This window comes from Halichoeres trimaculatus, unplaced genomic scaffold (genome assembly GCF_033239565.1).
Source record: "Halichoeres trimaculatus isolate MK-OKI-2021-1 unplaced genomic scaffold, fHalTri1.1 fHalTri1_scaffold_10, whole genome shotgun sequence".
In the NCBI taxonomy this organism is placed as follows: domain Eukaryota; kingdom Metazoa; phylum Chordata; class Actinopteri; order Labriformes; family Labridae; genus Halichoeres; species Halichoeres trimaculatus.
In genome coordinates this window covers 31,938,058-31,949,495 of record NW_027437187.1, presented here as the reverse complement: position 1 = coordinate 31,949,495, position 11,438 = coordinate 31,938,058, and the positions used below count along the sequence as shown (strand labels likewise).

General features: G+C 40.8%; 1 protein-coding gene across 1 annotated transcript; it reads right to left on the bottom strand.

Annotated features, from left to right (window-relative positions):
* Window positions 1-4,781: 4,781 nt before the first annotated feature.
* LOC141796582 (zona pellucida sperm-binding protein 3-like) lies at window positions 4,782-11,098 on the bottom strand. Its single transcript, XM_074677790.1, has 9 exons — window positions 10,863-11,098; window positions 10,212-10,513; window positions 9,761-9,879; window positions 9,572-9,675; window positions 7,860-8,037; window positions 7,333-7,450; window positions 7,126-7,208; window positions 6,915-7,003; window positions 4,782-4,879 (listed from the first exon to the last, which is right to left on the bottom strand). Exons 1-9 carry the CDS (start codon window positions 10,987-10,989, stop codon window positions 4,818-4,820), a joined length of 1,182 nt encoding a protein of 393 aa, XP_074533891.1. The 5' UTR covers window positions 10,990-11,098; the 3' UTR covers window positions 4,782-4,817.
* Window positions 11,099-11,438: the final 340 nt, after the last annotated feature.

The following is an 11,438-nucleotide window of genomic DNA, read 5'->3' as shown; positions in this document are numbered from 1 at the left end:
GGTTCTGAGCGGAAGTAGGAGGAGTCTTGAGGAACATTCACGTGCTGAAAAAAGAGTCCGACAATAAAGTTCCAGAAGCTTTTGGAATTTTGGGGGCGTTGATATTGGCTTTAATGTTAAGATTCAAGATGCAGTTTTATTTTGCATGGTCTCTATTCGGATATATGTATATATTTTTTAAAAACGGGCGCTTTTTTTCTAATAAATCTTTGCGTCTATAGCTTTAAATCCAAATTCCTATGTAGACATGTAGCTAAACTTGAAACTTGAGTCTTCTTCCATTTAGTTTTTGCTGTATGAGTAAAGTCTGGTGTGATCGGACTAAGTTTGAACGAAAATCTGCATTCTTTAGATTTAAAAACATTTTATCTGAAGCAAGAACTTCCTTAAATGTCTTTTTTGTCCCATTTTTTAAAGTTTATTCATAATTTCGAAGTTTCAAACAGCTCTTGAAAGCATCAGAAATCTGCTGCGTCAGTAGCGTGTGGCGTCATCACGTCCTCTGTATGATCCTTTTAGCTGGGGGTAAAAACAGTTCCTCTATGCTTGAAGCTAAAAAAGAACATTTGTATGTTAAAACAGGGTTAGGTATTTTAATGTATTGTTTACAGTGTTTCTCAAGACGTTAGTCATGCTGGATAAAGTCACGAAAGGTGAAAATCTGACAATGAACACTTGACATTCAGTCTTTCAGAGCTTAAAAGAACGAAATAAGATGTTTACAAGAGAAATGAAGAAGATGCTGTGATTTTTATTTTCATAATATGAAATATATTTACTTTTATTGTTAAAACAATCAAGCATTTGGAAGACTCTAACATACACTGTAGGGCAATATTTACTATTTTAAAATACAAACAAAAGAATCAGTGGATCAGTGACATAAATAATCATTAGATAATTTTATAATCACAAGGTTATTATAGTTTAAACACATACAAGGGACATTTTACTGCTTGTCCTCTTCAGGTAAATATTTCAGGTGACTTGTTTACAGATCATGTTTAGAGACAGAAACCCTAAGGCTTCTTCTGTCAAACTGTGAGTTTATCTGACATAACAAAGATTTGAAAAGCGTAGAAGCAGGAAGTGGAAGTAGAAAGATGAGTTCAGGGTGTGATCAAATTAAGGAGAGTTTAGAAAAATGAGTAAGTAGGCCATGAGTTGGGGTTGTTTGTTTGGTTAGCTGCCCAGAATCACCCTCTTTTCTTCTTCTTCTTCTTCTTCTTCTTCTTCTTCTTCTTCTTCTTCTTCTTCTTCTTCTTCTTCTTCTTCTTCTTCTCTGTGTCAGATGCATTTTTGTTACCTGTCTGAAGGTCAGAATGATGTTCACAGAAGTATGGCTGAGTTTATGTTTAGAAAGATCTTCAAAGTCTAAACGTTTAAGTCAAAGGAGGATACAAAACCAACTTAAACCCAAAGACATTAGTTTTGATATTGTTTCTGTTCAGGAAGCTTGAATCAATCCATGATTTAATGCTCCTAAATGTACAGTTTTTTGTATATAGCAACATTTAACAGGTCAAACTTGTCATCTTTAATGTTTATCTTTTTATATTTTTAAAGTTTTGATCCTTTATTTCTAATTTATCCTACAAATTAAGATACATGAGACATTTTACAGGACCTTTCCTTGCTGTCTTCAGGGCTGAGCTGCTCTTCCTCCTTGCACACAGCAGGGGGAGATGTTGCTACATGCACAGCTCCCTGCTCAGCGTTTCTCTCTGAAACTATACACCTCTCCCATTTTATTCAATTCTACTTTTAAACATTTCCTTAATATGTTGAGTTTAACTCAAACCCTGAAACCCTGAAGCTGCTGTTAAAATTAGCTCAACTGTTTTAGGACATAAATCAATGAAAACACATTGATTTGAACCACTTTTTTTTTTTTTTACCTGCATACCAATGGGAATCCTTGTTTGGAGCATGTTTATTTTATTTGAAAGTCTTCTCAGCCTGCTGGTCTCATGTTTTTATCATTACATTTAATATTTCCACATCCAGAGGGCAGAAAAACACAAGATTAATGTTTGAATAATGAAAAAGGGCTCAGATTTTCAGCATAAAATAACCATTTGTTTTTATTTTTCGCCTGCTTCTGTTCTGATCCTGCCTATTTGTTCTAATTTACAACTAAGTGAACATTTCCATTGGAGGTAACATTTGACAAGGTGAGCAGGACCTCCTGAGAAGTGTTTCTGTATGTGTTTGTGTCCTGCTCCCCACAAGCGCACACACACTGAGACACACATGCCTGGACACACTCACGCACAGCCACTCGAGATAACTTCTAAAGGCTAAGTCACAGGTGATTGGCCACACAATCATCCTGTAAACCAGCCATCACATCATCTAGACTCATGATGACTGACAGATATCAAGGTGATTGAGCATGTTATCATTTCCTCCTCCCATATCAGCCACTTTTTACCTTATCGACCCACCTGGGTTATTCCATCCACAAAAAACGGGCCTGCAGCAATTCTGGACACCTGCTTTTTTTTCTTCTTTCATGAGCCCCCTGATGGTGTCTGGGCCCTGGTGCAGCTGCACTGGTTGCACCATCGATATTTACGCCCCTGCTCAAGACAATAGACTGTGTAATAAATGGTTGTAGTCTTGATGATGTCACCAATTTGTTTCCAATACAGAGTTTTGAAGTCTATCATCAGCTCAACTTTGCTTTGTTTGAGTTAAGATGGGACACAGAGACGGACCTTTGGCCTGAATCAGGTCACTCATGCCCTTAAATGGGCAAAACTTACTGGTTTAATTCCTAAGAAAAAAGTGAGTTATTAAAAAAAAGCTGTGTGCCTCTTGAAAAGATGAGCTACAATTTTTGAATATGTTAATTTTGCTGTAAAAATCACCTTTATTAATATGTGTTTAACTGGTTTCCTGTGCTTCTACAGCTTGATAATAACTGCAGAGCTCATTTTTTAAATATGGATGTTAGATTAAAGTAGGGTAAGAGTTTAGAATTAGATATTTATGTATTTTTCTTGTTATCTTAAATTACCTCGAGGGTACTATTCTTGTTTCACCAATTCTGGCTGGTGCAGAAGGAGAGTAATGTATACTTTTTTGTAGTTTTTCCTCTCTACTCTCATTTTTCACTTGCTGCTGGGTCCTAAATTCAGGTTTCTTTTCTTGTGTTGAGAAATGGGGGAGAAGAATACAAACAAAAAATCAGAGGAGGGATCATTGTACAGTCTTAATAAGTTTCTTTCATGTGTCAACAACTTATTAAGAAACTCCTCAGTTCAACTTAAGACTGAGCTCAAATATTCTGTCCTCAAAATTCAAAAGATTCCTAGACAGCGCTCTCAAAATGTAAGCAGCTCAATCCAATAACCAAAGAAATAACTTAATCCTCTTTTTATGTGGAGCACGTCAAAAAAAAGCTCCTCTTGTTGTAAATGTTAGGACATGAACAAATAAAATGATCAGGATATGAAGTTCGCCTCTGAGTTTTCTTTAAAAAGACTTTTATTGTGAAGGAGTGGCTGTTGATTTTGGCCCTCTGACCACAGTTTCAGGTCACACAGCCCATGGTTGTCCCTCTCTTCCCCTGAGAGATGGAGCGCAGAGATGGATGAGTGTGACAGGAAGCTCCTCTCCGGCCCGTGATGGATGCTGCAGCCTCCGACGCCCCGACCGAGGCTGGGGAATGATAAGGCAACACGGCGAGGAGGAGCAGCAGGGTGGAGGTCAGGGTTATATATAGAAAATAGATGAGGAGGCCTTTGCTCCGCCCCCTCTGTGATGCATGATGACAGCCGCTCCAGCTGCGTCCACTCAGGTGATGTCATCGAAAATGGACGATGGGTGAAGGGGCAGAGCAGCTGTCCCAGCACGGCACGCGAACACCAGCCGACCCGGCGAGTCAAGAAGCTCTGATCAACACAGCACGAAGGGCCAGAGCCATGACGGGTCAGACTGAAGGTCAAAGGTCACTGGACTTTAATGAAGTACAGAAGCTGCAGTCACAAAATACTCCCAGGCTTCAAGCAGCTCAGAGTCGTTCATGCTGCTTCACACAGTAATGAAGAGTTCATGGGTAATTTGCAAACATCTTTTTTTTTTTCAAATACATCCAAAGCAAATAGCAAAGAAAGCCATGGCTTACAGGACACAAAAAAGCTAGATTACATTATGGGAAAAAAGTATCCTTGCGCAAATACTGAATGTTAACTCTGGTGGCTTTCTCATCTCTCAATATGGAGTTAAAGGTAAAACCCAACATCAACATACAGCTATAATAAACCCATATTAAAATACTATATTTTGTCTCGTAGTGGTATTTTTTCCTAAAACTGCTCAGACTGCTCTTTTGCAGGTCGCCCCTGCACTGGCTGGCTCTGGCCCAGAAAAGAAATGCCGTCCTCAGACTGCAGTCTGCTCCTAAAGGAGGATAGAAATGAGGCTGTTTCCCCTCTAATCTGAAATGCCATTTTGTCGTGTGATATTTTGTCTGCTGGAAATGTCAGTTTTTTCTTTTATTCTGTGTAGTTTTGTGGAATGTATTTTGGCAGATGTCTGTGTTTTCTGAAATTATATGCTTGTGCTTCTCTGAACTTCAGAGTAACTGTAAAACCAGAAAAATGTTGGTGATGTTTGTCTGCTTTTGAGATGCCAAGTTAAAAGAAAATAGTGTGCATTGGCTCCATGCAGCAACTTCTACTCTTTAAAAAAAAAAAAAAAAAAACAATACAAACCACACCAGTTCAGTCCAATCTGATTAAGAAAACTTTATTTACATTGATTTCATTTGATAAAAGTTGTTTCTTTGTTGTTGTTGTTGTTTTTTTTAATTATAGAGGTCTCTCTGCCACTGTGATTGGTCCAAAAGATGTTTCCTGTTCCCACTGCACGTCTGCAACACAGACACAAACATTGTGACGTCAAAAAATATCACAGCACTTTGTCCTTTTATAATATACAGGATAATTTCGTAGTAAAAAATAAAAATAAAATATAAATACTTCATACTTTCAAATTCCTATAAAATATAAGTTAGTTAAGATTTGATAGATACAAAGTGACAATCCTGGGTTTTTAAGCTAAACATGAGCAGTATTCAAACCGGTTTATATTCATGTTGTAGAAATCCTTAAATCTGTGTAACTACTGATTAAAACAGTCTGTTCTAAAAACAGCATGAGATCTCCACAAGACCTCATAAATGATGAGGTTATCTTATTACATTATGGTGCATTCCATTTGTACTCAGAAGTCGGAATTTCCGAGTTCCAAGTGGGAACGTTCGACTGGAATGCCCCCGGAGGTTAGAATTTCATGCCATGTCCACATGTAGCTGGGTATTTTATAAAATGAAATTCCCCCCTCATTCGTTTTTTAAAAAATACTTCCTTCCACATGCAGCGGGCAAATCCGCCGATCAAGTGCAGCTCGAGGCAGGTCCAACCCATATTTGGCAGTGTTTTTCAGACTTAAAACCTGTGCCAGCCAATCAGAATGAGCCCCCATCGTTCAGCTGTGATGTTTAAGAACCGAAAATCAAGCATAGCGTTAGTTCAGGCAGGCCATGACGTCAAGCTCTAACAGCTTAGCTGTCATCATCGGTGCAGATCAGCTGATTGCTCGGCTGACTCCCGTGTCCGCTTCCTATTGGAAAATTTTATTCAGAGCGGGCTGTTTAAACAGCTCTAGCCCAGCCTCCTTCCTGCGTCCCCTGCTGGCATTTTGCAACCCACCTCCACCTCACCTCCTCCTGTCAATGTATTCATGTCGATTGTTCTGCTCTGTCTGGGTTTTACTTTTTGCTTCTGCTCTCCCTGCTTATGCCGTTAACAATGGCTTGTGATGGGCAGGTGGGTGTGCTCCTCCTGCCTCAGGCAAGCGCGTGGAGGAGCAGGGAGTCCCAGAACAGAACCATACTGCCAAATAAAATGCAAGTTAATAAATATTATTTTGACAATGTGGTCCTTCCTGACTGAACTCTTTTAACCGGCGTCTAGACGAAACCAAGAAACTAGAGTTTTCCTTAAAACTTCACTTTGGCTGGAGTTTTCAGAAAAGATTATTTTTAGTCACGTAAAGCTGCGGTTAAGTGTGGATGACAGGCGCAAATGTATAAAAATAAATGCGGTTTCCTAAAAAATATGTGTGGACATGGCCTCAGGCGGGGAATTCTGAGCATTCACACCACCCTGAGTTCCCAGTAGGAAAATACAACTTCAAGGGTAAACAGTAATTAAGCTCCTGTTCTGTTTATTTTAGAATTTCTGACTAGTGAGTGTTGCTATAATTCAGTTGTTTACATTAGTAGTATTAGTATTATTCGATGTTTGTATACAGACATACTGCTGTGGTGGCAAGTTTTTCCAACTTGGCAACTGGAACACTTTAACTCGGAGATGATGTCATTCCTACTCTTGACTTCCCAGTTCCGAGTACAAATGGAACGCACCAATAGCTCTGCCCCCCTGACAGCCCTCCAGAGGGCTGGCCAATCAGAGGGAAGGGGGGCTGTGGAACATCCAGCCTTAAAGAGACAGCAGCTTAAAAGCTGTGTTCTAGACAGACTGAAAAAAGGATTTTCTAAAACACTGTGGGGGGGATATAGATGTGCAAATCACAAAGAGTAACTACAGAGCAACCCAAATGGCTGTGTAAAGCCTTAAAACGCACAATACCCTCTCTCTAAGGTTAGTTTTGCATATGAAAAATCAGACCTCACAAAAAAAGATGAAAAATTCTTGTAGAAATTGCTTCCAGATTTTTTTTTGGAACAGATAGTGGAAAAAGTGTCATTATTCCAACAACAGCAGCTAATTTAAACTATGTATTTTGGATTATTTTATATATTTATGTATGAATATAAGCTGGGTTTAGATCAACAAGTTAATAAAGTAAATGAAAACAGTTGGTGGAGTTTATCCTCCTACCTGTTCTCGCCAGGTGACTCATGCTTCCTCCCCCACAGTCTGCGTCACAGCAGGTACAAACATCATGGCTGCCACTGGCCTCCCTCCACCTGTCAATCAAAACGTTCACCTCTTCAGATGCATCAAAACGTCTCTGCTCTCAGATATTATTCCACTCATATTGCCTCATGTTTCAGGGATGATGGGAGATGTAGTTTTTGTTTACTCTTACCCGTTGCTGAATGAACAGGCCTTGTTGGTGCCGTCGACAGCTGCAGTCGCCGCTGTGGCTCTCACACTGCAGGTGATAAAGATCTAAAGACACAAACTCGGCGTTAACCTTCAAATAAACTGAATCAAATGGTCGCTCTGAGGGAAGGAAAACAGAGCGTGGTGAAAAATAAATAGATTTCAAGTCGTGACGCGTTTAAGGTCTCACATTGCCGCTGTTGTCCTGCTGGAACCTGAACGCCTCCAGCTCAAACTGCAGTCTGTCATCCTGTGTGCGCGGCAGGAATCTGGAGCTGGAGCCTGTTATCTGACTGTCAAACAGGCACCTGAATGCAACACAAAAAGGACACTTGAATGTAGCACAGGGCTGTCAGGCAGGCAAGACTCCTTTATGCAAGGCAGAGGATTATCATCAAGGAGAGACACCTGAACGCAGCACAAAGGACCTTTAGTGAAGAGCACAGGGCAGATAAGACTCCTTTATGCAAGACACAGGACTATGATTAAAAGGACAGGCCCTTAAAAGCAACACAGGGCACCATTGTGTAAAACAAAACCCTTGAATGTATCACAAAGAACAACGCAGGGGACTGATGGATGGACAGATGAGCTTTGTTAAGAGGCACCTGAACGCAACAAAGAGCAGCTATGGAAATAAGAAACCTTTAAAACACAGGCTGCCCTTTAAGGACCTTAAAGATAAAACTACAGAAGGAAAAAAAAACATCTACTGACCCGTTGTTTCCCATGAAGACGTATCGAGGGACGGTGTCGATGTTTGGGACGACAGTGGCCACACAGCTGTCCACGGTCACCCTGAGAGGAGCGTGATGAAACTGTTTGACCGAAACTTCAAACTTCATCATGTCTCCAAGCATGAACTGAGAGGAAGGGCGAGGGAACTGCCAATCATCTGGAATAAAGGACCAAAAACAAATTTTAACGTCAGGAAACAACATACTCTATTTGTTAACCATTTCTTTATGTGATTTCTTGTCACTAGGTGGCGTCAAACATCCTCGTTCCATCATCACAGACCTATGGAGTCAAACCTCAACTGTCTCTTGGGTGTCTCTTAAAACCAAATGATCAGTGGTCAGTTTTCTGCAGTGTTACAAGCCGAGTAAACATCAGCAAATTCTACTTGGGACTAATGAAAATGTCCTCCACAAGGGGGCAGTGTGGGCAAATTTGTCAGGAGGTTTGTATGACAGGATTAGGATCTGGATTTTTATCAGGATTGTTTTTTAAATTCAGATAATTTAGACATGAAAAAAACATTTTTTAGACCAAAATATTTCTGTTGGAGCTATTTCATTAGATAGTGTTTGTCATTGTAAACACCAGGGGGCAATAAGCACGGTGCAAGGCAGTGACCTCCCAGGAAATCTATATTGGTAGGGGGTGTGTCATTGGGGTGGGGATAGAGGTTTTTACCAGGTCGGTGAGACGTGATGAAATATTTGTGAACAGTTTCCTCTCAGTAAAAGATGCAAATTGGATTTCTGAGTGGAGCTTTCTTTTGACCTATGTAAGACTCAACTGGAAAGGTGCATCGTGGTGGTTTGTTAAAGTTATTCCCCAAGTTTATCCTTTTAGTTTCTCTTCCTTTTTGTTTTGACAAATAGCCACTACATATTTCTTACCCTGAATTCTATGGGGCGCCTATTGGGCTCCACTCCTGGTAGTGCTCTTCTGTCAATTCCTTAATTTTCAGCTTTGCAACCATACACACCCCTGGAACCAGAAGACTTTGGTTTCTAGGTATGCTGCCTGGCGGGTCGTGGTAAGGATGCCACCGGATTGCGAGTCGGCATCGTTCATGGTCAGAACTACGACGGTATCTGATCGTCTTCGAACCTCCAACTTTCATACTTGATTAACGAAAATATGCTTGGCAAATGTCAATCCTGAGGATGTCGAAGATGACTTATAATATCGGGTTTTCTGCTGTTTGGAGCAGGAGGTTTCCTGATATTTCGCAATCTTCAGAAGACGCAGGCTACTGTTTTGGCAATCAACAAGCAGCCCGTCATCGAGGGATTGTGCAGGGCTGTCAACACTCAGACTCAGGTGTTATGCGAACTTAATCCCAGGCAGGATAGGATGGATAACAACTTGGAGAAGTTCGTGGCTTAACTCGGCTGCAATGGGCCACCAAACTAGGTCATTTGGATTGCAACAGAGATGATTGGTAAAACTCTAAAGCAGATGGAAAATTTTACAGTCAGCCTGACCCATACAATTTTTAATTCTCTTTTGGCTCCTTTGGTAGGCTGATAACGCTCTACTCTCCTGGATGGTATGCAGACAGATGCTCTACCCCCTCCCATCCCGCACCTTCCTCCTGCGAACTTGTCTCTGGATCAGAACTCTTTTTCTTGCAAACTATGCACCCAGTTGGGGAATAGTCTGGAATTGATGCGTAACTTTGAATGTTCACTCACCCGTCATGAGTCGGAGGGAGAAGTACAGATTCTCCTCTGAAACTTTGGAGTCACTGAACGGAGCCCAGGTTGGCTGAAACACTCCACTGCTCACGTCATGCTTCCTAAAAACAAAATAAGAAGCAAGAAGAGATGAATCTCATTGGAGGGATAGTTCAGGATTTCCTGTCTGAATTTGTGAAACCTCACCTCTGGTAGTGACACTCGATGTTGACTGAAACGTCTCTGGTTCGAAGGATTTGACTGTTCCCCAAAGGAGTGGGGTTGTAGAGCAGCGTGAAGATGTAGATGAATGAGTCCTCAGTCATCTGAAACATTTCAGTGTTAGGCTTTGATTCAAACATTTTTATCTTTAAAGAAACAACCAATTGCATTTCAGTCAGTTCTTGAGCACTGAGCTTGAGGACAGCTCCTTTAGGGCTGAAGATGTGAAACTCAGTTTACAGAGCTGACGTGCTGACAGGAGTAAAAAGGGGTTTGGGACCTGATTTTTTTATAGCTTCTCCACCACATCTTTTTGATTTACTGTGAATGAATTACTCTGATCTTCTGATGGTTTACTGATTCAGACCTCAATGCAACCAAAGAAATAATCTCATTTGGACCTAATGTGCAGATGAGAGAAATCCTTAACCCTCACCATCAGCTGGCTTCCACATCCGTGCAGCTCCGACTCAAAGACCAGGACCTCAGCTTCCTCCACTGTGACCGGACATCCTCCCAGCGTCACGTCCTCAGCTCGGACAGGTGTCCCTATCCCCAGCAGGTCTCTTTTTGCCTCCACGCGGACTGTGCTGTCCCTGCAGATGGCGCTGATGCTGCTGGCAGCTGTTGGGGTCTTCAGTTCAAACTCTGGAGGGAAGCGAGGCTCGTCCTCCGGCAGTGGATCAGGAAACCTCCAGGTTAACGGCTCATGGAAGGACTGTTTCTGCTGGAGGAGAGCTGAGAGGGAGGGAGATCAAACCCATTAGTCTGACTTCTTCTTTTATGGATTTGTCATCTTTCAATGAAGGAGCTGAGCATAAAAAGTTGATTCTTGACCTTGGAAATTCACTGTGAGGCCAAAATCATCCAAGAATCCTCACATTTCTCAGACAAACCTCTCATAGTTAAAAATCAATATACACTCATCATGATTCAGCATTTATAGAAACTGCGTCATAGTTTATTTTCTCTTTTCATTCATTTTAGTCTTTTCAGAGTAATATCTGAAGAAACTTAAAAAAAAATCCATCTTTTTACATCAGATATATGATTTGAAGGTGATTTGTGTGTTGTGAATCAGGTCTACCTGTCGGTTCTTGGACTCCTGTCTGGTCCAGTTTCTGGTGTGTAAACTGGTTTTGGTTCTGGTTTAGTTCCTGAGCAGCTGAAGCTCCAAACAGCAGACAGAGAAATATTCTGACAAACAGCTTCATGTTTTGAACTTTAAAGCTTATTTTTCTGTTTCCTCTTTGAAACACACTCCCCTGTGCTGCAGCTGCCTTTGAAGAGTTTCAGTTTGGCTCCGCCCACTTTCTGATTGACCTCAGGTGTCTGCAGCTGGGACTCACCTGAGCTCATTCAAACACTCAGAACTTTATTTGAAAAATAAACTTTCAACATACTCAAATGGACTTCAGTGAATAAATCTGAAAATGTAAAAACAGATACGGTGGCCCTGCAGGTCCACTGCACAGGCATTTCCTGATACACAAAAATATTCCAAAAGTATCAGTTGACTAAAAAAGATTTGGAAAAAAAAAAATCGACTAAACACGGTAGATGTTTCCTGACATGCAGTTTACAAAACCCCAAATCTTTTAGAGAAAAAAAAGACACAAAGCAACAAAAAATGTTAAAACTGAAAAATAAGTAAATAAATAAA

Coding starts and splice junctions, on each gene's coding strand:
- LOC141796582 (XM_074677790.1), bottom strand. CDS start 10,989: ATGAAGCTGTTTGTCAGAATATTTCTCTGTCTGCTGTTTGGAGCTTCA. Junction 9,676..9,760: donor ATCGAGTGTCACTACCAGAG/GTGAGGTTTCAC, acceptor TTTTGTTTTTAG/GAAGCATGACGTGAGCAGTG. Junction 7,004..7,125: donor GCCTGTTCATTCAGCAACGG/GTAAGAGTAAAC, acceptor TTTGATTGACAG/GTGGAGGGAGGCCAGTGGCA.